The sequence below is a fragment of the Ranitomeya imitator genome, chromosome 10, assembly GCF_032444005.1.
Source record: "Ranitomeya imitator isolate aRanImi1 chromosome 10, aRanImi1.pri, whole genome shotgun sequence".
Lineage (NCBI taxonomy): Eukaryota > Metazoa > Chordata > Amphibia > Anura > Dendrobatidae > Ranitomeya > Ranitomeya imitator.
The window spans coordinates 47,272,092-47,298,876 of NC_091291.1; the positions used below are offsets into that span (position 1 = coordinate 47,272,092).

General features: G+C 45.5%; 1 protein-coding gene across 2 annotated transcripts in view; it reads left to right on the top strand.

Annotated features, from left to right (window-relative positions):
* The window catches only part of ODAD1 (outer dynein arm docking complex subunit 1), a 172,532-nt gene that overhangs the window by 3,947 nt on the left and 141,800 nt on the right, over positions 1 to 26,785 (top strand). For both annotated transcript variants that reach the window (XM_069740710.1, XM_069740709.1), the window contains exons 2-3: positions 141 to 209; positions 15,367 to 15,466. In XM_069740710.1, coding sequence (XP_069596811.1) covers positions 143 to 209; positions 15,367 to 15,466 — 167 coding nt within the window. In that variant the 5' untranslated portion in view covers positions 141 to 142. The remainder of the gene's footprint in view (positions 1 to 140; positions 210 to 15,366; positions 15,467 to 26,785) is intronic.

The window sequence follows — 26,785 nt, forward strand, 5'->3', positions numbered from 1 at the left end:
TAGACCGTGAAAATTGCGGCAATACGGCCTGCAAAAACACGGCAAGTGTTAAAGAAGCCTTAGTGATGTTTTTGTACCACTTTAGTTCAGAGAAGCAGCTGGATTAATTGTACTCCTTCTTTCTTCTGTATTATTGTTAGAAATGCCTCACAGAAGATCTGCTGCCAGCATCCAGTCTGATAACAGCGACATGGACCTGGAAGGAATGGGTATTACTCTACTTTCTTGCATTATTTCTGGATAGGATTGTGTCTGATAACATTTGTCATTTATTATTTGGGATATACAGCTCTGGCAAAAATTAAGAGACCACTGCAAAATGTTCAGTTTGTCTGATTTTTCTCTTTATAGGTATATTTTTGAGTAAAATGTAAATTGTTCTTTTAGTCTATAAACCTCAGACAATATGTCTCCGAATTTCCAACAAGTTCAAAATCATTTACATACAACAATACTAATGTTTTAATTTAGGAAGAGTTCAGAAATCAATATTTTGTGGACTAACCATGATTTTTAATCACAGCTTTCATGCGTCTTGGCATGCTTTCCACCAGTCTTTCACACTGCAAAAATGTAAGGCTATGTGCACACCATGCGGATTTTGCTGCGGGTACGCAGCAGTTTCCCATGAGTTTACAGTACAATGTAAACCTATGGGAAATCGAAAACACTGTGCCCATGCTGCGGAAAAAAACGCACGGAAACACAGCGGTTTACATTCCGCAGCATGTCAATTCTTTGTGCGGAATCCACAGCGGTTTTACACCTGCTCCTATAGAAAACTGCAGGTTTCAAAGCTATCCCATTGCCATGTGCCGTAAAGTATAAAACGCCATCACAGACGATGATGCGTAAAGAATGGTCGGTTCACTTCTTTTAACCATTTGGCATCTTTGGAAATGTGAACAGCAAGTCATGTTTGCATAGAAATTCATATGTTCATTTGATAGTTTACTGGGCGCTTTCTGAGTGGACCCTTACAGTGCACGTACTATCAAAATGCTTTTCAGGCGGGTTTTTTGAGCGTACCCTTAGTCCGCAGTCACACTAGAGAGTTTTACGGACGTATGAGAGGTGCAAAAACAACGCATTGCACACGGACCAATGATTTTCTATGGGGCAGCTCCTATCTGCCGTATATTTCTCAGCTGTATTTTACGGGCGTAGAAAATCGCAGCATGCTGCGTTTGTCAGGGTATCGCACAAAAAATCCGCCAATGAAAGTCTATGGGGGCGAGAAAAATACAGATTACACACGGACCACTTGTCTACACATAGTATATATATATATATATATATATATATATATGTCTCACTGACATATATATCTATATATGTCAGTGAGTGTTAAAAATCGTTGTTGCGCAAAAATATCTAATCAAGACTTAACCAGGTGCGTTATTCTTAAAAGAAAAATGTCATGATATTCTGACGAAAGTATAGTGGTTTATTGAGTTATCCACCATTGCAGCAAAAACATAAAAGGTAGATGAAACAATTACAAACAGAGTGTCCATGTGTAGATATCAGCGCTTCTCCTGTTACTCATCTTTCCAGGGTCCTGAATGGTAGAAGTCATCTGTCTGTGTGAAAGTCTGAAGTCATCATGGCATGGAGTAGCTAACAGCTGTTGTTCCTCGTGTCTTGTCTCATGTCCATGGAGAATGATGGTGAAGGAAGGGAGGTGACCGTCCCACGTGACAAAAAGCCCCCACCCCCTCCTAAGAGACGTTTATATATGGTTTCTACAGATCACGTGTCTTCTGTATATGGAGTTAACTTATACTCTGAGCTACATACACAGAAATAGCTTTGGATAATGTCAGCAAGAAACCATGTGCTCGGTACAGAATAAAAATAAGAATAATTAATATTTAACAGTGAGACACATATATATATATATATATATATATATATATACAGTGGGGCAAAAAAGTATTTAGTCAGTTAGCAATAGTGCAAGTTCCACCACTTAAAAAGATGAGAGGCGACTGTAATTTACATCATAGGTAGACCTCAACTATGGGAGACAAACTGAGAAAAAAAAATCCAGAAAATCACATTGTCTGTTTTTTTATCATTTTATTTGCATATTATGGTGGAAAATAAGTATTTGGTCAGAAACAAAATTTCATCTCAATACTTTGTAATATATCCTTTGTTGGCAATGACAGAGGTCAAACGTTTTCTGTAAGTCTTCACAAGGTTGCCACACACTGTTGTTGGTATGTTGGCCCATTCCTCCATGCAGATCTCCTCTAGAGCAGTGATGTTTTTGGCTTTTCGCTTGGCAACACGGACTTTCAACTCCCTCCAAAGGTTTTCTATAGGGTTGAGATCTGGAGACTGGCTAGGCCACTCCAGGACCTTGAAATGCTTCTTACGAAGCCACTCCTTCGTTGCCCTGGCGGTGTGCTTTGGATCATTGTCATGTTGAAAGACCCAGCCACGTTTCATCTTCAATGCCCTTGCTGATGGAAGGAGGTTTGCACTCAAAATCTCACGATACATGGCCCCATTCATTCTTTCATGTACCCGGATCAGTCGTCCTGGCCCCTTTGCAGAGAAACAGCCCCAAAGCATGATGTTTCCACCACCATGCTTTACAGTAGGTATGGTGTTTGATGGATGCAACTCAGTATTCTTTTTCCTCCAAACACGACAAGTTGTGTTTCTACCAAACAGTTCCAGTTTGGTTTCATCAGACCATAGGACATTCTCCCAAAACTCCTCTGGATCATCCAAATGCTCTCTAGCAAACTTCAGACGAGCCCGGACATGTACTGGCTTATGCAGTGGGACACGTCTGGCACTACAGGATCTGAGTCCATGGTGGCGTAGTGTGTTACTTATGGTAGGCCTTGTTACATTGGTCCCAGCTCTCTGCAGTTTATTCACTAGGTCCCCCCGCGTGGTTCTGGGATTTATGCTCACCGTTCTTGTGATCATTCTGACCCCACGGGGTGGGATTTTGCGTGGAGCCCCAGATCGAGGGAGATTATCAGTGGTCTTGTATGTCTTCCATTTTCTAATTATTGCTCCCACTGTTGATTTCTTCACTCCAAGCTGGTTGGCTATTGCAGATTCAGTCTTCCCAGCCTGGTGCAGGCCTACAATTTTGTTTCTGGTGTCCTTTGACAGCTCTTTGGTCTTCACCATAGTGGAGTTTGGAGTCAGACTGTTTGAGGGTGTGCACAGGTGTCTTTTTATACTGATAACAAGTTTAAACAGGTGCCATTACTACAGGTAATGAGTGGAGGAAAGAAGAGACTCCTAAAGAAGAAGTTACAGGTCTGTGAGAGCCAGAAATCTTGATTGTTTGTTTCTGACCAAATACTTATTTTCCACCATAATATGCAAATAAAATGTTAAAAAAATTAGACAATGTGATTTTCTGGATTTTTTTTTCTCAGTTTGTCTCCCATAGTTGAGGTCTACCTATGATGTAAATTACAGACGCCTCTCATCTTTTTAAGTGGTGGAACTTGCACTATTGCTGACTGACTAAATACTTTTTTGCCCCACTGTATATATATATATATATATATATATATATATGTTTATATTTCAGACAGCTCTAGATATCAGAAAAGCCAATAATTCAATTGCCGGCTTTTGCTATCTCCTTCCCAAACCCGACAGGATATGAGACATGGTTTACATAGAGTAAACCATTTCATATCCCTGTTTTTTTTACATATTCCTCACTACTAATGTTAGTAGAGTGTGTGTGCAAAATTTGGGGGCTCTAGCTGTTAAAATAAAGGGTTAAATCGCGGAAAAAATTGACGTGGGCTCCCGCGCAATTTTCTCCGCCAGAGTGGGAAAGCCAGTGACTGAGGGCAGATATTAATAACCTAGAGAGGGACCATGGTTATTGCTCCCCACCGGCTAAAAACATCTGCCCCCAGCCACCCCAGAAAAGGCACATCTGTAAGATGTGCCTATTCTGGCACTTAGCCTCTCTCTCTTCCCACTCCCGAGCAGCGGTGGGATATGGGGTAATAAGGGGTTAATGTCACCTTGCTATTGTAAGGTGACATTAAGCCAGGTTAATACTGGAGAGGTGTCAATAAGGCACCTATCCATTATTAATTTAATAGTAGTAAATGGTAATAAAATACACAAACATTAGGAAAAAAGTATTTTATTGAAATAAAGACACAGGGTGTTGTAACAGTTTATTATACTCTCAATCCAAATGATGACTCGCATTCTGTAAAAAAGGAAATATAAAAAAACAACAATATCCCATGACTTTCCGCCGTTACAGTCATGTCCTACGCTGTAAATCCATCTGAAGGGTTAAATAATTTTACAAGCAGCAGCCTGCTAATGCAGCCGCCCCTCCTGTAAAAACTGGGGAATGAATGGGAAGCAGGGGAACGTAGCTACCTATACTTGCGGTGCTGCGCCCCCTGCTGGCATAACATCATATGAATTGTAGCGTGGGAATTTTTCAAAATATTTTCTTTTTTTCTCACGCTCGAGTTCATATGAGGTGTGTCGTATGTGTGTACGTCCGGGATCGGCATCTGCACCATCGCAGCTACAGCCACAAAATTTTGCAGTCACACGTCTGGACCCCGAGAGCGCCATAGGCTATGTTGTGAGGTAAAATTTTAACCCCGCGCTTTCCAATTCTCCAAACAATTTTGCCCCTATCTACATAATGGGGAAAAAGTGAAAGGAAAAGTGTTGGAGGCAAATTGACAGCTGCCAGATGTGAACAAGGGGGACTTAAAGAATGAGCGCGATGGCGCCAAAGAGTATATACCATACAGTTGCTAAGGTGGGGCCCCGACATGGGATACTCACCACACACGGGGATATGAACACACACACAAAATGCGCCACACACTACCACATGCTTGAACACATATCACCCTCAGCACACATTTCACCACACATACACCAACCTCACCACATAAAAGTCAAACCCAAAAGTCACCGCTCAAAACACACCACACGCAAAATTCGCCACATGCAAAACTAGGCTCACGCAAAACTAGCCACATGTGCAAAACTCACCTCATGGAAAACTCGAAACACACAAAACTTGCACACGCGGAAAAATTGCCACATGAACAAAAGTTGCAACACATGGAAAAGTTTCCTCACACAAAACTTGCACATACTCAAAAAGCACCACACATAAAACTCGCCACGCGCAAAACTCGCCATGCGCAAAACTTGCTGCACACAACTTGCTACACTAACCTGTCACATGTAACTCAACACACAAAAAGTTGCTACACGCATGTCGTTACACAAAACTCATCTCACAAAAGTCGCTACATGCATGTTGCCACATGCAACTCAACACACACAACTTGACACATGAAACTCGCTCTAAAACACACACAAGTCTGGTATTATCCTTCAAAAATAAAAATCTGATTAATAAGCAGACAAACTACAAGAGCAACAAATGTACCATATAGGAAATATGGCAGCTGTCAGTCACATGACCTGTCTATTATGTGTATGTGTGAGCTAATATATACTGCCAGGGGGGAGGGCTTCCTATTGGCTGGGGATTTATCAGGCTGCCAATTTAGCTTACTAATACTGAGGTAAAAATACTGACCAAATAACGTGTGAACGCGGTTTAATACAAGAGGAGATGTCATACAGATATATACTATATACAGAAGGAGATGACACACAGATATATACTATATTGTTCTGAACAGGTGATTCAGAACCACAATGGACCTAGTGGTTAAGAGCACACTAGTGACCTGTTTAGACATAAACATAGGACGAGCTCTGAGACGTGGGAACTCTGCTGACCGCAATCCCTAATCCTATCATATCACACTAAAGGTAGCCGTGGAGCGCTCCTGACCCGAACCTATGCGCCTCGTCAAAGCCTGAGAAACTAGCTAGCCCTGAAGATAGAAAAATAAGCCTACCTTGCCTCAGAGAAATTCCCCAAAGGAAAAGGCAGCCCCCCACATATAATGACTGTGAGTAAGATGAAAATACAAACACAGAGATGAAATAGATTTTAGCAAAGTGAGGCCCGACTTGCTGAATAGAACGAGGATAGGAAAGATAACTTTGCGGTCAGCACAAAAACCTACAAACAACCACGCAGAGGGGACAAAAAGACCCTCCGCACCGACTAACGGTACGGAGGTGGTCCCTCTGCGTCTCAGAGCTTCCAGCAGGCAAGAAAAACCAATATAGCAAGCTGGACAGAAATATAGCAACAAAATAACATAAGCAAAACTTAGCTCATGCAAAGTAGACAGGCCACAGGAACGATCCAGGAGAAAGCAAGGCCAATACTGGAACATTGACTGGAGGCCAGGAACAAAGGACTAGGTGGAGTTAAATAGAGCAGCACCTAATGACTTAACCCTGTCACCTGAGGAAGGAAACTCAGAAGCCGCAGTCCCACTCACATCCACCAGAGGAAGCTCATAGACAGAACCAGCCGAAGTACCACTCATGACCACAGGAGGGAGCTTGACCACAGAAATCACAACACTATATACAGGAGAGATGACACACAGGTACATACTATATACAGGAGGAGATGACACACAGGTATATACTATATACAGGAGAGATGACACACAGGTATATACTATATACAGGAGGAGATGACACACAGGTATATACTATATACAAGAGGAGATGACACACAGGTATATACTATATACAGGAGGAGATTACATACAGGTATATACTATATACAAGAGGAGATGACACAGAGATATATACTATATATAGGGGAGATGACACACAGGTATATACTATATACAGGAGAGATGACACACATGTATATACTATATACAGGGGAGATGACACAGGTATATACTATATACAGGAGGAGATTACACACAGGTATATACTATATACAGGGGAGATGACACACACATATATACTAGATACAGGGGAGATGACACACAGGTATATACTATATACAAGTGGAGATGACACACACATATATACTATATACAGGAGGAGATGACACACAGGTATATACTATATACAGGAGGAAATGACACACAGGTATATACTATATACAGGAGGAAATGACACATAGGTATATACTATATACAGGAGTAGATGACATACAGGTATATACTATATACAGGAGGAGATGACACACAGATATATACTATATACAGGGGAGATGACACACAGGTATATACTATATACAGGAGGAGATGACATACAGGTATATACTACATATAGGAGGAGATGACATACAGGTATATACTTTATATAGGAGGAGATGACATACAGGTAGATTCAAGATTCAAGATTCAAAGAAGCTTTATTGGCAGGACCAAATACACATCAGTTTTGCCAAAGCAAGTGTATAAAGGCAATAGGGATAGGGACTGTGGGGATGTTGGGTAGGAGCTGTAGGGTAGGTGGATGGGGCAGATCCAGGGTGGGGGCTATAGTCCATGGCATAGGGGAGGTAATGTAAACAGTGTATATGGAATAGCTACCTGATGGTGTCACAGCCAGAAGCCAGGAGCACACCCGACGCCCCCTGAGGAAGGAGCATTGCGCTCCGAAACGCGCGTCGGGTGTGCTCCTGGCTTCTGGCTGTGACACCATCAGGTAGCTATTCCATATACACTGTTTACATTATTGTGCTATTAGGATGTGGTGGTTGGGGTTAGCTATTTGTTATATCATTTACCATAGGCCCCCTACTGTTTGCCTATTTTGCCATACTGATGTTGCTGCAGCCAGCTGGCCTTGAGCCTGTGGGCATATGTACTGCCATATAGGGCGTATCCTGTTTCTCCCTGTGGTTTATTAACCTTTTTCACAGCTTTTTATATGTGTAATTTTTGTACTAATAAAGTTATGTTTTTATGGGAACTTTTGGACTGCAATTTTGTGAGTTTTTCTACCAATTTACATCATAGGTAGACCTCAACTATGGGAGACAAACTGAGAAAAAAAAATCCAGAAAATCACATTGTCTAATTTTTTTAACATTTTATTTGCATATTATGGTGGAAAATAAGTATTTGGTCAGAAACAAACAATCAAGATTTCTGGCTCTCACAGACCTGTAACTTCTTCTTTAAGAGTCTCCTCTTTCCTCCACTCATTACCTGTAGTAATGGCACCTGTTTAAACTTGTTATCAGTATAAAAAGACACCTGTGCACACCCTCAAACAGTCTGACTCCAAACTCCACTATGGTGAAGACCAAAGAGCTGTCAAAGGACACCAGAAACAAAATTGTAGGCCTGCACCAGGCTGGGAAGACTGAATCTGCAATAGCCAACCAGCTTGGAGTGAAGAAATCAACAGTGGGAGCAATAATTAGAAAATGGAAGACATACAAGACCACTGATAATCTCCCTCGTTCTGGGGCTCCACGCAAAATCCCACCCCGTGGGGTCAGAATGATCACAAGAACGGTGAGCATAAATCCCAGAACCACGCGGGGGGACCTAGTGAATAAACTGCAGAGAGCTGGGACCAATGTAACAAGGCCTACCATAAGTAACACACTACGCCACCATGGACTCAGATCCTGTAGTGCCAGACGTGTCCCACTGCTTAAGCCAGTACATGTCCGGGCCCGTCTGAAGTTTGCTAGAGAGCATTTGGATGATCCAGAGGAGTTTTGGGAGAATGTCCTATGGTCTGATGAAACCAAACTGGAACTGTTTGGTAGAAACACAACTTGTCGTGTTTGGAGGAAAAAGAATACTGAGTTGCATCCATCAAACACCATACCTACTGTAAAGCATGGTGGTGGAAACATCATGCTTTGGGGCTGTTTCTCTGCAAAGGGGCCAGGACGACTGATCCGGGTACATGAAAGAATGAATGGGGCCATGTATCGTGAGATTTTGAGTGCAAACCTCCTTCCATCAGCAAGGGCATTGAAGATGAAACGTGGCTGGGTCTTTCAACATGACAATGATCCAAAGCACACCGCCAGGGCAACGAAGGAGTGGCTTCGTAAGAAGCATTTCAAGGTCCTGGAGTGGCCTAGCCAGTCTCCAGATCTCAACCCTATAGAAAACCTTTGGAGGGAGTTGAAAGTCCGTGTTGCCAAGCGAAAAGCCAAAAACATCACTGCTCTAGAGGAGATCTGCATGGAGGAATGGGCCAACATACCAACAACAGTGTGTGGCAACCTTGTGAAGACTTACAGAAAACGTTTGACCTCTGTCATTGCCAACAAAGGATATATTACAAAGTATTGAGATGAAATTTTGTTTCTGACCAAATACTTATTTTCCACCATAATATGCAAATAAAATGATAAAAAAACAGACAATGTGATTTTCTGGAATTTTTTTTCTCAGTTTGTCTCCCATAGTTGAGGTCTACCTATCATGTAAATTACAGACGCCTCTCATCTTTTTAAGTGGTGGAACTTGCACTATTGCTGACTGACTAAATACTTTTTTGCCCCACTGTATAAGGGAGATGACAAACTTATATACTGAGGGGAAAATGAGAGGTGTGAGGTGAAAATGAAAAGGTGTGAGTGCAAAGTGAGAGGAGTGAGGAAAAATAGTGGAGTGATCGGAAAATGACAGATGTGAGGTCGAAATGACAAGTGTTAGGGGGGAATGAGAGGAGTGAATGGGAAAGTAAGAGTAGTGAGGGGGAAAATGAGAGATGTGAGGGGGAAAATGAGAGAGGTGAGGGGGAAAATGAGAGACGTGAGGGGTAAAATGAAAGATGTGAGGGGGAAAATAAGAGGCATGATGGGAAAATAAGAAAAGTGAGGTGCTTTAACTAACCACAGATATTTACTATGCCCAGGCAACGCCGGGCTCTTCAGCTAGTATATACGTATATATATATATATATATACTGTATATATGTTTTCACGAATATTTGAGCCCATGGATCCATTCTATGTCCATTTTGCAAGCCGGCGAGAAAATCTCGCCGTACGGATGCCATAAGGATTACATACGGAGGTTTACATGCACAAAATACGCAGCCACACCCTGCCTACGGATGACATATGGATCACTGTTTTGGGATCATTTCTGAGTATTACACCTGTAAAAAACGGACAGTATTTTCCTATGCCTAGTGTAACTCCAACCTTACAGTGTACATACCATCACAGCGCTTTTCAGGCGGGTGTTTGGAGCGGACCCTAACAGTGCACAACCATCACAGTGTACTGGATTATTCACTTCTACTATGTAAAAAAATTCCATTACTAAGTTGGCATCACTATTTTTAATTCAAACATATAATTGGATTGGAATTCTTACAAATTATGAAATTAGTAAACTTATAATGTGACAAGTTGTTTAGTTTTTACACTGGGCATGCTCCTTCTAATATCCCCTAAAAGGAACCAAACGTTCTATCAAAAATTATAAACAACATAAAATGCAGGTTTTCCATCAGAAGACTTGGCTCCAGGCCCAGGTAAATTGCTGTTCTCGCCTTCTAAAATAAATAAAACGTCTATAAAATATATTCCAGGAAAGCCAGCTTGCAGGTTTAGATAATGGCACTATGCAAACCTTTCACTACCTCATTGTTCTGGAACCTTTAACTCAGAGATAAATATGGGAACGGTTGTGCAGAACGCGCTGGTTTGTGCAGTATAATGCATTCGCTGTAGCCACTGAATGTATAGAATACGAATTATGGAGAATTTGGGAATAAATTCTCATACACATCCTTTCTCCCACGTGGTACATGTAGTCATACAGCAGTATATGGACTGCATTAAGGGTCTGGAGTATGGACCCATATTTCATGACAACTTGTGTCCAGAACAGCCATGCACCTCTGTGAGGGATAGAACTAAGGGAGATTATATTTTTGGCAATGTAGTATAACTAGTTACAATTTTTTTTCATAGACTGGTAAGCAGAGGGTGCGTAAAGGCCTACAGCTGAGCCCTGATCACTGCTATTAATTATTCAGATGCCGTTGTCAATTTCTGACAGTAGCATTTAAATGGAGCAGTTGCCCAAGCTGCCATCTTGCTCCCCTTGTGAAGCTTGGCTACCAGCTAGGCGTCATAGTAGACTGTGATTAGCCCTACATACTATAGTACTGTAGTATTTCAGTAAACAGTATAGACAATCAGATAATCTCAGGTCAAGTCCCTTAAAAAAGGGACTAATAGTGCCACAAAGAAGTGCATTGGTGTAGCAAGCAGGAAGGCACGTGAGGAGAAAGGACTTGGACCAATGGAGACCACAGGAGGAGAGGTGTAGAAGAATCCAGGAGCATGTATGCAGGGTGGTCATAAGGCAGATGCAGACAAGAGACAGAGGAACTCAAAAACAGTTCTAGGAGTCTTAATACCAAGACTCAGCTATGTGTTTTAGTGGGCCTAGCAGATGATGTCATGGGGGCATGCTAGGTCACTTGTAAAACCCAACGTGGAGCACAGCAGAGGGCAGTGGCCATAGAGGAAGGCGGTGAAGCCCTGTCGAGTCAAGGCAGATATGTAACAGAACTATAAAACAAACTTTAATTGTCATAAATAATACAAAAACATATATCAAAATATTACACTATCTAATGACTAGAGCACAGGATGAATGTCCCAGGAATGCTGGAAAAGCGCCCATCCCCCCGCTCCCCCAGATGTAAATACCCTTGTAATGGTATGCATAAGAAACGGATTTCATGCGGCACAACCAATATAATCTACTATGCTACATGCCCGTGTCCCATGATTTACATAGGTCTTACCACACGGGAGCTGAGAGTCCGTGTCCGTGAGCATGTCCGGGACATTGGTGCTGCCAAGACAGTGACCGACACGTCAGATCTGAAACCCATTCCACGACATTTTTTGCGGCACCATAAGTGCAATGCAAATCTATTAAAGGTGAGGGGTATTGATGCCTTGCACTTGGGTATTCGGGGTGGGGACAATAAAAAACTTCTAGCACAAAAGGAAACTAGGTGGATAGTTAGACTTGGTACTATGTCACCAGCGGGTCTGAATGAGGCTCTGAGCTTTGCTCCCTACTTATGAGTACTTAACGGCCACACTAAGCAGAATGTGCCTGCCCTCATCAGAATGCTAAGCAGCTTTAGGCTAGGCAGGGACCAGCATGGGAGACTGGCTGGGAATCCCTGGTACCCTTTGTACTCCTTATTATTTATTCCTTATTTGTGTGTGTGCCAAGGTGTCATCCTCTGCCTCCTTTTGTATTTAAATATATGACCCTTCCAGCCCTGGGCGTCCTTAACCCCTGTATGGTTCGGGATTTTTTGGTTTTAGCATTTGTTTTTATGTTTGTGTTTGTGATTGGGGTGACTTTGGTTGGATAGTGTAGGTGCTTTTTCTTATGCATACCATTACAAGGGTATTTACATCTGGGGGAGCGGGGGGATGGGCGCTTTTCCAGCATTCCTGGGACATTCATCCTGTGCTCTAGTCATTAGATAGTGTAATATTTTGATATATGTTTTTGTATTATTTATGACAATTAAAGTTTGTTTTATAAATCATTGCTCTGAATTGCTCTCCTTTTGGCATGGTTTGTTTTGAGCTGATTTGGTGAGGTCGGGGTCTTTTGGCGTATTTACTGCCAGACCCCGTGCGCTCACAATATGTATTTGGGAGTTTTGTATGTAACAGAACTAGAGGGAAATCCTGACAGTATGCAAATTTCATAATATCATGATGCCGGAAATCTGCATTCATATAAGATTGACTGCACAAATTTCAGGTAGGCTGACTTCTTCTTTGGGATATTACCTGTATGTTTAGACAAACTGATAACTGGAAAATGATCATTCTAACAAATGAACATTCCCATTTATCAGCTTGTCAAAATGATCCTTAAGTAAAGGAGAATAAAGATTCACACCACATTCCCCTGAGGAAGCATCATCTATGTAAGCGAAACGTACGTTGGGCTAGCATGCTTGTGTAGCAATTTGTTAGCAACAACTGGTCCATATTTACGATGGGACTAATGATCCCTAAATCAAAGAAAATAAAGAATCATATCCTTGCTTCCAAAGGCCATAAAAATGCCTGTCTCTCATAAATATTATAAAACACATAAGGACTGCAGAAGAAGGGCAAATGAGGGGAAAACCCCTTTCATGGCAGCAGCCCATCTATCTATTAGGCCGGGGTCAGACCTAACGTGTAAAAATACGGTCCGTTTTTTTATGGACCAAATACGTAGAAATTTTCCCTAAACAGTGATACGTATGTCATCCGTTGGCAAGGTGTGGCAGCGTATTTTGCGCATGTAAAACCTCCGTATGCCATCCGTACAGCGAGATTTTCTCGCCGGCTTGCAAAATGGACATATAATAGATCCATGGGCTCAAATATTCCTGAAAACATATACAGTCTATATATATATACAGTACAGACTAAAAGTTTGGACACCTTCTCATTTAAAGATTTTTCTGTATTTTCATGACTATCAAAATTGTACATTCACACTGAAGGCATCAAAACTATGAATTAACACATGTGGAATGATATACTTAACAAAAAGTGTGAAACAACTGAAATTATGTCTTATATTCTAGGTTCTTCAAAGTAGCCACCTTTTGCTTTGATGACTGCTTTGCACACTCTTGGCATTCTCTTGATGAGGTTCAAGAGGTAGTCACTTGGAATGGTCTTCCAACAATCTTGAAGGAGTTCCCAGAGATGCTTAGCACTTGTTGGCCCTTTTGCCTTCACTCTGCGGTCCAACTCACCCCAAACCATCTCGGTTGGGTTCAGGTCTGGTGACTGTGGAGGCCAGGTCATCTGGTGTAGCACCCCATCACTCTCCTTCCTGGTCAAATAGCCCTTACACAGCCTGGAGGTGTATTTGGGGTCATTGTTCTGAAAAATTCCCACGCTATATGAGCTTCTGCCACCAGGGAGAGCAGCTTCAGTGACGTCACCGCAAGTGCCCGAAACTATGTTACCATCATTTCATTCATTCCCCAGTCTTTTACAGCAAGGAGCAGTCGCATTAGCAGCACTCCTGGTAGTAAATGTATTTAACCCCTTCAGATGGATTTACATTGTGGGACATGACTGTACGGCGGACAGGTATGGGATATTGTTGCTTTTTTAAAATTTCCTTTTTTTACAGGAGAACGAGGGTCGTCAGTTGGATTGAGCGTACAATAAAGATAATAAAACCTCGTGTGTTTATTTCACTAAAATACTTTATTCTTAATGTGTGTGTTTTTTTAACCCTTTATTACTATTGGATTAATAATGGATGGGTGTCTTATTGACATCTCTCCATTATTAACCAGGCTTAATGTCACCTTACATTAGCAAGGTGACATTAACCCTTCATTACCCCATATTCCACCGCTACACGGGAGTGTGAAGAGAGAAGCTAAGTGTCAGAATAGGCGCATCTTACAGATGTGCCTTTTCTGGGGTGGCTGGGGGCAGATGTTTTTAGCCAGGGGTGGCCAATAACCATGGTCCCTCTCCAGGCTATTAATATCTGCCCTCAGTCACTGGCTTTCCCACTCTGGCAGAGAAAATTGTGCGGGAGCCCACGCCAGTTTTTGCCGTGATTTAACAATTTATTTTAACACCTCGAGCTCCCAAATTTTGCACACACACACTATTAACATTATTATTGAGGAATATGTAAAAATATAACGGATATGAAATGGTTTACTGTATTGCCTTCTGGGCTGATTAAATAGCTCCTTTTCACTACAAACGGTGTGCTGCCTCCAATTTTTCTGGATTTTTATAATTGAGGTTTGGTATTTGCCTGGGGAGCTCTGCACCCGGACTCTTTCTTTGTGCTGCTCTAATTTTCTTCCTCTATATATATATATATTTATACCTATTCTATGTGTAGACATTTATTCTATCTATTCTATTCTAATCTGTCAGTGCAATCTTACTGTACACCGCACTGAATTGCCGGCTTTTCTATAGAACACTGGTGCATATTTCTCGCAAGGCACACGTGTGGTCCATGTGTAATCCGCATTTTTTTCACCCCGACTTTCATTGGTGTATTTTTCTCGGAATACGTTGACAATCGCAGCATGCTGCAATTTTCTCAGCCCGATAAATACGGCCGAGAAATATACGGCAGATAGGAAACTGCCCCATAGAGAATCATTGGTCCATATGCAATGCGTTGTTTTTGCGCCTCTCATACGTCCGTATTTCTCTCTAGCGTAACGCCGGCGTTAGGGCCAGCTAAACAGGGTAAGACCTAGTGTGTACTCCTAAAAGTGGTCCTTCCATCTGCATATATCGGTCCATTAACCTTTGTACTGCAATGGGTCTGTGATAGTCATAAGCATAATATAATATAGTGCACATAAACCATAGCAATACAGTGAGGTATTATTCACCGGCATGATTGAAGCAAGGAGACACGTACAGATTCAATTATATCTTGTCTGTTTTTGTAGCGGACAGTGAGCTGGCCAAACTGCAACGTATGTTTCGCCTGAAGGAAGGACAGCGCCAGGCTACAACCATTGGGAAGCAGGAGCAAATCAGAAGGCAACTGTACGTATGCTTTACTTAAGACTCGTTCAGCTGATCTCCTGCAGAATGACAGCTCCCTAACTGGCAGATTCCTGCCTCCGGGAGTCTTTTGTTAATGTCATGTCATTAGTGCAGCATGGTAGTCAGGCATGTGCTGTTTGCTAGCATGATCCGCTGCGAAACACCTGCCACTTTTGCTATGGTGTGCATCTGATTTATAGGCAGCCTACTGCACTGAATAATGAACGTCATGTGAGCATTTACCTTTTAAAGGGAACCTGTTAGCAGGTTTTTAGAGCCCACACTAATGTCAGCTATGTAAAGCATCTGAAATCCTGATTATGCCTATACCTTTGTATCATAAGTCCGTTGACGAAAGGAAATGCAGGGGCCTGGCATGCACATAAACCTAAGAGAGAAACAAAATGAGCATATACCCTGCTGTAAGTTAGTAAGTAAATAGTAGTAGTACATGAAAATAACATAGGGTGCTTAGGAAGCTCTGTTTTTGATTAAAAAAAGTGTTACATGGATACCAACTTATGCTCCGGCTCATTTATTTGGTTTTGTTGTAGTTTCTTGTACATTGAACACACTGGGGCAAGGATCCCTTCTGAACTAAGCAGTTGATATATAACTTCCTGTGGCTGGGTGTCCACAGTCCTGCTCTGCCTCTATCTATGTACATTGAGGTTGTCTGACACAAGGTGAGGTTTTAATACTAGAGGTTAGGACTGGCCCCAATTGGGTACACCTTGTTGCTGGTGGGATGGTTTTTATGCTTTTTTGATCAAAACCAGTGTTTCCTAAGTACCCTGTTATTTACATGTACTATTACTATTTACTTACCGTAAGGCATATGCTCATTTTGATTCTATATTAGGTTTTGTCGGTAAAAGGGCCAAAGTGTGAACATTGTTGTGAATTCTGTTGTCAAGCTCCCTCCTGTGGTCATGAATGGTACTTCGGCTGGTTCTGTCCATGGGCTTCCTCTGGTGGTTGTGAGTGGAGCTGCTGCTTCTGAGTTTCCTTCCACAGGTGACGAGGTTAATTCGTTAGCTGGCTGCTCTATTTAACTCCACTTAGATCATTGCTCCATGCCACCTGTCAATGTTCCAGTATTGGTCTTGTTCTCTCCTGGATCGTTCTTGTGACCTGCCTTCCCAGCAGAAGCTAAGTTCCTGCTTGTTTTTCTCTGGTTTGCTATTTTTCTGTCCAGCTTGCTATTTTGATTTTGTCTTGCTTGCTGGAAGTTCTGGGACGCAGAGGGAGCGCCTCCGCACCGTGAGTCAGTGTGGAGGGTCTTTTTGCGCCCTCTGCGTGGTCTTTTTGTAGTTTTTTGTGCTGACCGCAAAGTTACCTTTCCTATCCTCTGTCTGTTCAGTAAGTCGGGCCTCACTTTGCTAAATCTATTTCATCTCTGTGTTTGTAATTTTCATCTTTACTCACAGTTATTATATGTGGGGGGCTGCCTTTTCCTTTGGGGTATTTCTCTGAGGCAAGGTAGGCTTTATTTTTCTATCTCTAGGGCTAGCTAGTTTCTTAGGCTGTGTCAAGTTGCATAGGGAGTGTTAGGAGCAATCCACGGCTATTTCTAGTGTGTGTGATAGGATTAGGGATTGCGGTCAGCAGAGTTCCCACGTCTCAGAGCTCGTCCTATATTATTAGTAACTATCAGGTCATTCCGTGTGCTCTTAACCACCAGGTCCATTATTGTCCTTACCACCAGGTCATAACAGAACATGCTCCTATATGTTCTATGTATACCAACTTATGTTGATGTTATTAGTGCAACACCCCAGATAGCCGGTTGTTGTAGTGATGTTGCCTTCCTTTTGAGGAGGGTGATATCATTCTCAGAGGCAATGGAATTCCCTTTATCAGGTAAGGCACTCACATGCAAATATTCCAAATCTAGACCAGGAGAGGGAGCTCAGGATCCGGATTCAGGCGAGCTTCCCTCACATATGGATATATGTCCTGGTCTGGAGGAGGAGTTAGCCAGTCTGGGAGAGACATAGAAGGAGAAGGAAGTCTGAGAGAGCAGACAAAGAGGCCCAGCAGCCACGTGGGAGCTGCAGCATGTGGAAGGAGAAAGACCCAAAAGGTTGTATGTGGTGGAGCTTCAGAGGAAAGGAGCAGAGGAGAGGAACAGGGCTCAGAGGGGAACTGTGACCGGGCACCCTCAGAGCCGAAGCGCAGTACCGGGTATCGGGAGCCCGAGGCTATAGTGGAACTGTAGGACACTTGGCAACACAGGAGGGTTTAGAACTCTAAGTTAACGACCCGCACCACACCTGAGATGCAGCAGCACCTGAGGAGCCCAGGGCATGATAAAGTCCCTGTAAAATGGCTCAAGCTGCTCATAATGCAGGTACCTGTCTCAGGACAGAGGAAAAGAGGACTTTGCCAGTAAGCTTCAGGCAGCAGGGACCTCACATAGAACGGCGCTAGTTGGAAAGGCTCACGGACCTCAACTGGAAAAGGGATTCTACCATTGCCTGTGAGCCGGCTGGGCTGCATCACCATCCGTGCCTGGCACCCTGGACTGTGGCCTGCCAACTACAGTAAACCAGGTAAAGACTTTACAACTTGTGTCCTTTACTCATTGCCCGACATACACCATCATCGCCATACACTATAGGACCCCTGGGGACTCCGCTTCACCTGTGGGAAGCATTACCATCTTTGCTGCAACAACAACCCCCAGAGGACCCCTTTAAAGCAGCGTCGGTTCCCCTATTGACCGAACACCACAGGTGGCGTCACGACAGACTCATTTACAATATTTTAAAGACCTTTCCCCTTTAATTGGGTGCCCAGGGCCACGGACCGGGTCGCAGCCACCGTGATATACCTTTTAAGACGGGACCCGGTACCGAGTACCCCACTGCCCTTTGGTTTTGCTTGGCTTGCACGTAGAGCTTACCGGCTTCCATTCCTCTTCCTTGGATCGGCCTAGTTTTGTGACCTGCTCACCTGCCCAATATCTGACACAGTTGGTGTCATTCCAGGGGGTGGCGTCTGCACCGTAAGGTTCTGCCCTTTTGGTGCCCCTGGGAACGGCAGCATTTGCATGAGATGTCGGGTAAGGGAGCAGATCACAGAGAAGAGTGATCTGTCTGTCACTGGCAGGAGGCTGGCGGCAGGAGGAGAAAGGGGAGACATGCCGGAGACCTGTAGGGGCAGGATAAGCCTTCTGCTAATGCAAGTTCATTTGTAGAAATATTTGATGATGGATTTGTAGAAAATGGATTATTATTATTATTATTATTAATAATAATACAAAGGTAAAGACATTATCAACATTTAGATGTTTTACATAGACAACGTTAATTTAGGGGATACAATCCTGCTGATAGGTTCCATTTAATTCCGTAAATGTCACAATTAATAATCCAGATGGTTTTATACCAACTTTAGCCATAAAGCTGCAATGTGGTATGTCCACATATTTGAGATAATAACCAATCTGTAAACTTATAACTTCTTTTTGGTGATAATATTTTTTATTGTACTTTCTTCCCTCTGATTCTCTATACACCATGCAAGTTTTATCCATGACCATCTGATAATCAGAAAATTTGATAATTGGGCACCAACAGTATCAGATCCCATTCTAGAATGTTATAAATATAAGTGTTATAGGGAATCTGATATCAAGATTTTGCTACCTAATCTGACAGCAGCATAATGTAGAGGTAGAGACCCTCATTCCAGTGATGTATCACTTACTGGTCTCCCCGCTGTAGTTTTTATAAAATGACAGTTTAATTAGCAGGAGATTATCACTAGAGGACTCGTAAGCCTGAAGCCAGGTAAGTCCTATATAGCCATTAGCACTGTATAACCTCGCCCCCTCCACTGATAGGCAGAAAGCTGATAATGCACAAAGGAAGCAGCCAATCAGTGGTGTGGGCGGGGTTATACAGAGCTCAGCATTTAGAGCTCTGCTAGATCTGCAGCAGATAATGCAGAAATTTTTTCAAAACTGCAGAAAGCAGCCCAATCAGTGACATGTCGTTGGAATCAGGGTTTCTGCCCCTACATCATGCTGCTTTCAGGTGGGGTATCAAAAACAGATTCCTTCTGCTCCATCTCAACCCCATCACTGAAAGATAGCTGTTACCGGGAGAATATAAGCAAGCAGCTCAAAGAGTGTTACATCGCTGGAATCAGGGTTACTGTCTATACATTATTTTGCTCTCTGATTAGATTTATTCCCTTTAAAACACTCCCTTGAACCACAAAGTGCAGAGCTTCGGGGAAATGTTGAGTCTTGCCGATCCACCAGCAGCATACAGGCCATCATATACAGTAGTAGCCTGCGTTTATATTACAGGAATAATGCTATTGCCTTTTTTAATATTTATTACTATATAATATACAGTATATCTACCATAGAGGCAGTCTCCTAAAGCATTATGCAAAAGGAATACACTGTACCTTGAAAAGGCATTCATACCCCATGAACTTTTCCATATTTTTTCACGTCATGTGATTTCAGTCCGGACTGAGACTGAACCATTCACACACATATGAATATGCTTTGATCTAAATCATCCATTGTAGCTCTTATCCTGCTGGAAGGTGAATCTACACCCCAGTCTCAAGTATTTTGCAGCTTCTAACAGGTTTTCCTCCAAATTTGCCCTGTATTTAGCTCCATTAATGGTTCCATCAACTCCTACCAGCTTCCCTGTCCCCGACAGCAGGATGCTGTTGCCACCATGTTTGACGGTGGGTTTGGTGTTTTAGTGTGATGTGCAGTGTTAGTTTTCTAACACACATGTTGTTTTCCATCTAGCCCCAAAAGTTTTACATTGGTCTCATCTAGCCAGAGCACCTTCTTCTACATGCTAGCTGCGTCCTCTACATGGAAGAACAAGAGACCAAAGTAGAACTATATGCAAAACGTCACTTCACAAATACTTGTACTTTGTGTTTGTATACCCTATAAAATACAAATAGTATATTTAGGTATTGTGAAAACAATGGGGAAAAGTTATCAGGATATGAATATTTTTTCAAGGGACTGTATATGTTCTTTGAAGTCACACTCATTTAATTTATTGTTCGCTTTACTATCTTGTTGGGATTTTAATATATAAATGTATATTTTAGGGTATTATTCAATCACTTTGTACAGTATATATTCAACATCCAGTGCCTGGAAATCTCTCCCTCTTGATACGGTATATGGTATGACATTATTAGCGTTATTAATGTCTTTTTTCCCTTTTTTATGTTTTTTTTTTAAGCATCTCCCTCTTTGCCCACATTTTCCTCTGCGAGAGCACATCTTGATTCTCTTCATTTTTAGTTACTTCTTAAAGGAAGAATCATATGCTTGCAGAAAGAAAACCATTCTTCTATTTTACGCCGCCAATAGTCCAGCTTTTCTATGCAATCCTTCCTTTTTCCTTTCCAGGGGATGACAGGATGCAGCAGACATCACGGATAATACCAGCCATTAACATCCATATATCAGTGTTATGTTTACAGCTCTGCGGTCTGAACATTGTTCTTTTTCCTTACAATGTTTTTTATAGCAGCAGTAGTGTGCGTAGACATCGCCGAAATTGTTACTTTCCGTGTAAGAGGATTCATTAGACAGAACACAGGCTGTGCAAACAATTTCACATAATCTTTCACTTTGCTGCTGAATGTGTTTAGGTAAGAAGATGGTGGTATACGGTATTCTGCCTGAGCTGTAAAGTAGACTGGTTATCCTGGTGAAAATAGTCAAACAAACATATTCCATAGTTTATGTATAAATTATTGACCCATATGAATGGTGTTGCAATTAATTCAGAATTTCCCCTGCATTATCTGTTTTTCACGACCTTGAGATTCTCCAGAGCCTAGAGTCCGACAAGCTTAAGTGGTGGATAGCTAGTCACTGAACCAGAGTTCAACACTTTGTACAGGATAACTGTGACATGGCGCGGGGAGGTAACCGTGGGCAAGGCATTTATTTGTGGCGCCCTGGCACGTTACATAAAAGTGGAAGTCCTGGCTGGGTGTGTGGACTTGTGCTGTTAGGGCCTTACGCCTGTGCAGGCTGCACGTGACAGATGTTGCTGGTATGCCAGGACCAGATGTTTCACAATTCAATGAGGGAGACTACCTGTGATGAGGGAACAGCCGCCATCTTGGAACAGGCATGCTATCAGATTGGCGTGACTCCATTTTGTCTCCTGGACACAGGAGTTCTCCTGGCCCCCCACCTTTGCTAATGAATAGAGTTCCTATTAGTATGCTAACGGGCTGAGCTCAGTGTAAACTGTAGACGGTATTTTAAAAGCTCACTGAGGAAACCACGCCAGCAGGGGGCTTGGAAATGCTTGGGGACTTAATTAAAACACGCATGCCAAGTGGCCACTGGATACACATCTATTATGGCAGCCCAGCCGAACCGTCTCCAACATGGAATTGTGAATTATGGACGCATCGTCCGAGGTACAGGCTCATAAAAAATATTCTCCTTACCCTAAATAAATTGTGCATCCAACAGTGTGACTCCCGTGACGGTGGAAGGTCTGAAACCCGAGATATAGGGATCAGCCTCCTACAGGGACCGAATGGGTCCAGGTTTGATCCCAGTACGACCGGCAGAACAAACCACAGGCGCTGGTACTGCCCGTGTGCTGATCCGATCATCCTGAGAGAAGTTATCCCATTTATTAGATATTGGAATAAATCTTGCAGGGAGACAGAGGGGGTGGAGATTGCTAAGCCCACCCAGCTGCAGGCAGGGGGGCTCAGCCAGGCATAAGAAGACGCTGAGGTCACTGGGAGGGACTCACTCCACAGAAGATGATGATGATGACATCTTAAGGAACAGGGTATGCCAGCCAGAGGGGAGCAAGCACATGCTTTCTGGGGGCTGCCCGGCAACTAAGTTTTTGGACCTGCGGAATGCTATGCCCCCCGGCTTCCACAAGCGACCTTCGACCTGGTAAATGGACCTCCAGCTTTATACCTTTAAGCCTTGTATTATTGTTGTTATATTGTACTCTGACTGTAACTCTTGATATATTGTGATTGTATATTTCTTGTAATTATCTAGTGCGCCCTTAAGGCAATTAAATCATAAATTAATTTTGGGCTGATCCTTTTACTCTGATTGCGAATCTTAGAATACCCAGGGTGGGTAACAGGGCAGTCTCCCCGGCGGCCATTTGCTCTAGGTGCAGTCCCTTTACTGACCTGAGAGACAAAGGGGGCGCCGGAGAGCTGGACCTGTGTAGTGACGTCACGGATTGGTGACGTGGGAGGAAGGGGTAATCCTTCACAGTGGTGGCAGCGTACGTGGGATCAGAGTAATAGTGTGCGTGGGACCCCTACTCCCAGACACTAAAGACTACCAGTGGTAACTTTCACTGCTGGGGTCTTAAGGTCAGCCCAGCACTAGACGGTCAGAGTGTAGATATAATAAGTTGTGTGCAAGGTCAGGGGTACAGCTGTGTCAGTAACCAGAGGTTCCAAAGATGGCGGAGGGCACCAGGAGTGCAGTGAGGGCGCAGGCCAGTGCTATGGCCTATGAGGAGGTGGTGGTGGACGGTACTGTTCCAGGCGAGGGGGAGCTCAGCCCAGACTCCCCAAGGAGCCAGCCACCCGTGCTTAGTCCGGCAAGGGACTACCCACCACCTACCCGCCCCAGCCTGTCCACATCAGCGGCCCTTGTTGCAGCGGCAGTAGCACATCTCGAGGCGGGTAATGAAGACGCCTATATGAGACTCATGGCAGCTGCAGAGAAAGCAGCGGAGGCTGAGCGTGCAGAACGCCGTGAAGCAGCGGAGCGGGCAGAGAGAGCTGCTGAGCGGGCAGCGGAGCAAGCAGCGGCAGAGAGAGCAGCGGAGCGCCAGCACCGACTGGAGATGGCTCAACGCGGGCTCCCGCTGAACGCCCCAGCACCGCCAGAGTCCAGGGTTTCCAAAGTCCGGGCCGAGGACTTCCCTCTGCTTGAGAAGGATGGAGACCTGGATTCCTTCTTGCTGGCCTTTGAAAGGACCTGCCTTCAACACCATCTGGCCCCGGATCAGTGGGCAAGATACCTGACCCCCCGTTTGAGGGGTAAGTCCCTGGAAGTTTTGGGGGACTTACCTGCCGGGGCGGAGCAGGACTACAGCAGCATCAAGCGGGCCCTGATCCAGCACTACAACCTCACCCCAGAGTCTTACCGCAAGAAGTTCCGGAGCCTGCAGCGGGGCCCAAAGGACACCTGGACCGACCACATGCGGGCGTTGCTGAGAGCTGCAGAGCACTGGACCTCGGGTCTAGCGCTCACCACCCGCCAGGAGGTCCAGGAACTGTTCGTCCTGGAGCAGTTCTTGTGGAACTGCCCAGAGGACCTCCAGCAGTTCCTCCATGACCGGAACCCGAAGGGGGCTTCTGCTACAGCCGCCCTGGCAGATGAGTATGCCAATAACAGGGCGCCTGAGCCGAAGAAGCCTGCCAGCAGCACTTGGAGAGGGGGTAAGCCCAATCCTGCCCCTGTTTCCCCAGCCCCCAGAGTGCAAGGGGTGTACCCCCCTGCTGCCCTCTCCAGGCCAGGCGCAGAACCCAGACGTTGTCATCACTGCAACCAGCTGGGACACTTCAAGACCGCGTGTCCCCAGCGTCTTAAGGCCCCATCCATGTCTCCGAAACCGTCCACTGTTTTATGTGTGGGAGGGGGTGGTGGGAGGTCCCTGGACAATTACCAACCCGTCACTATCGGCCGCTCAGCGGTCATGGGACTGCGGGACACAGGCGCTGAACGAACCCTGGTACGTCCTGAGGTGGTGTCCCCTCAAGACTTGGTGCCAGGGAGATCCCTGTCCGTCTCCGGAATTGGAGGCGTGGAACCGGCGCTGCCTGTCGCAAAGGTGTTTTTGGACTGGGGTGTCGGGAGGGGAATGCGGGAGGTGGGAGTAACGTCGAATATTCCTGCTAATGTATTACTTGGGACCGATTTGGGGCGGCTAGTGTCTCAGTATGTGGCCACTGAACCCCCAAGTTCGGCTCCCCAAGAATGTCATGTCTCTACTGTGAATGTTGATGTGTTGAATGTGCCTCCAACAGTGGGGGAGGGAGTGAAACCTGAGGGTACTCCATGCACTGACACCACACACACGGGGCTCACGGGGAGGACAGGTGAGGAGACTGTAGGGGAGAGCTCAGAGGTGGAGGGAGGGGCTGCTATGGGCAGTGTAGGGCCCCTAGGTGAATCCAGCCTGCTGAGTCTAGGGCCCCTGCAGGAAGAGGAACAGGCCATGGGGGGAGGAGGCGTCCCGGGAGAGGAGCCACCAGGTAAGACCCCAGGGCGGGAGTTCCCCACACCCGGGATGTCAGGAGGGCCGGGAAGTCTGCCTGACCCGGCGACTTGGTCAGGAGCCGGGGGGAAGCAGGCGCTACCCATGGACACAGTGGTCGTGGCCGCTGTCACCAGGAATGGGAGCGCCGGAGCCCAAGGAGCCTTGCAGAGGTCCGACGGCTTCCCCCTCTCTGACCAAGTGGCTGCCGAGTCAGACAGCGGCCAGGAGACAGATCCCGGGGAGCTGACGGTGGATGTGGCGGTGTTGTCCATTCTCGCCACATCGAGTCAGGGATGTCAGGAAGCGCTGGAAGCTGACGCTAGCCTGAAAGCTCTTAAGGAGCAGGCGGCACAGCCTCCCGGGGAGTCAGACCGCGAGCAGGTGGTCTGGGACCAGGGACGGCTGTACCGGGTAACGGTCCAGCAGGGTTCACCGGAGGCGTGGCCCAGGGACCGACAGTTAGAGGCAGCCTCTGAGAGAGAGAGAGGAGGAGGGGGCAGAGGCAGCCTCAGAGAGAGAGGGGAGGGGGCAGAGACAGCCTCAGAGAGAGAGGGAGGAGGAGGCAGAGACAGCCTCAGAGAGAGAGAGGAGGGGGCAGAAACAGCCTCAGAGAAAGAAGGAGGAGGGGGCAGAGACAGCCTCAGAGAGAGAGAGGAGGGGGCGGAGACAGCCTCAGAGAGAGACAGAGGAGGAGGCGGAGACAGCCTCAGGAAGAGAGGGGAGGAGGCAGAGACAGCCTCAGGAAGAGGAGGAGGGGGCAGAGACAGCCTCAGAGAGAGAGAGGAGGAGGCAGAGACAGCCTCAGAGAGAGGAGGAGGGGGCAGAGACAGCCTCAGAGAGAGAAAGGATGAGGCAGAGACAGCCTCAGAGAGAGACAGGGGAGGAGACAGCCTCAGAGAGAGAAAGGAGGAGGCAGGGACAGCCTCAGAGAGAGAAGGAGGAGGGGGCAGAGACAGCCTCAGAGAGAGACAGAGGAGGAGGCGGAGACAGCCTCAGGAAGAGAGGGGAGGAGGCAGAGCCAGCCTCAGAGAGAGACAGGGGAGGAGACAGCCTCAGAGAGAGAAAGGAGGAGGCAGGGACAGCCTCAGAGAGAGAAGGAGGAGGGGGCAGAGACAACCTCAGAGAGAGAGAGGAGGGGGCAGAGACAGCCTCAGAGAAAGAAGGAGGAGGGGGCAGAGACAGCCTCAGAGAGAGAGAGGAGGGGGCGGAGACAGCCTCGGAGAGAGACAGAGGGGGAGGCAGGGACAGCCTCGGAGAGAGAGAGAGGAGGAGGCCGAGACAGCCTCAGAGAGAGACAGCGGAGGAGGCGGAGGCAGCCTCAGAGAGAGAGAGGAGGGGGCAGAGACAGCCTCAGAGAAAGAAGGAGGAGGGGGCAGAGACAGCCTCAGAGAGAGGAGAGGCCGAGACAGCCTCAGAGTGAGACAGCGGAGGAGGCGGAGGCAGCCTCAGAGAGAGAGGAGGGGGCAGAGACAGCCTCAGAGAAAGACGGAGGAGGGGGCAGAGACAGCCTCAGAGAGAGAAAGGAGGAGGCAGGGACAGCCTCAGAGAGAGAAGGAGGAGGGGGCAGAGACAGCCTCAGAGAGAGAGAGGAGGGGGCAGAGACAGCCTCAGAGAAAGAAGGAGGAGGGGGCAGAGACAGCCTCAGAGAGAGAGAGGAGGGGGCGGAGACAGCCTTGGAGAGAGACAGGGGGGGAGACAGAGTCAGCCTCAGAGAGAGGAGGGGGCAGAGACAGCCTCAGAGAGAGACAGGGAAGGAGGCAGAGACAGCCTCAGAAAGAGGGGAGAGGCAGAGACAGCCTCAGAGAGAGAGAGAGGAGGGACAGAGTCAGCCTCAGAGAGGAGGAGGCAGGGACAGGCTCAGGGAGAAAGTGGCAGAGACCATGGTAATGCTGATGGGTTGTCCCAGCAAGGAGAAGGTGTGGAAGGGCGCATGGGGGAACACAGGAATGTGATGCCCCCTAGCGCCCTCTAAAGCAGGGAGGTGTGATGAGGGAACAGCCGCCATCTTGGAACAGGCATGCTATCAGATTGGCGTGAC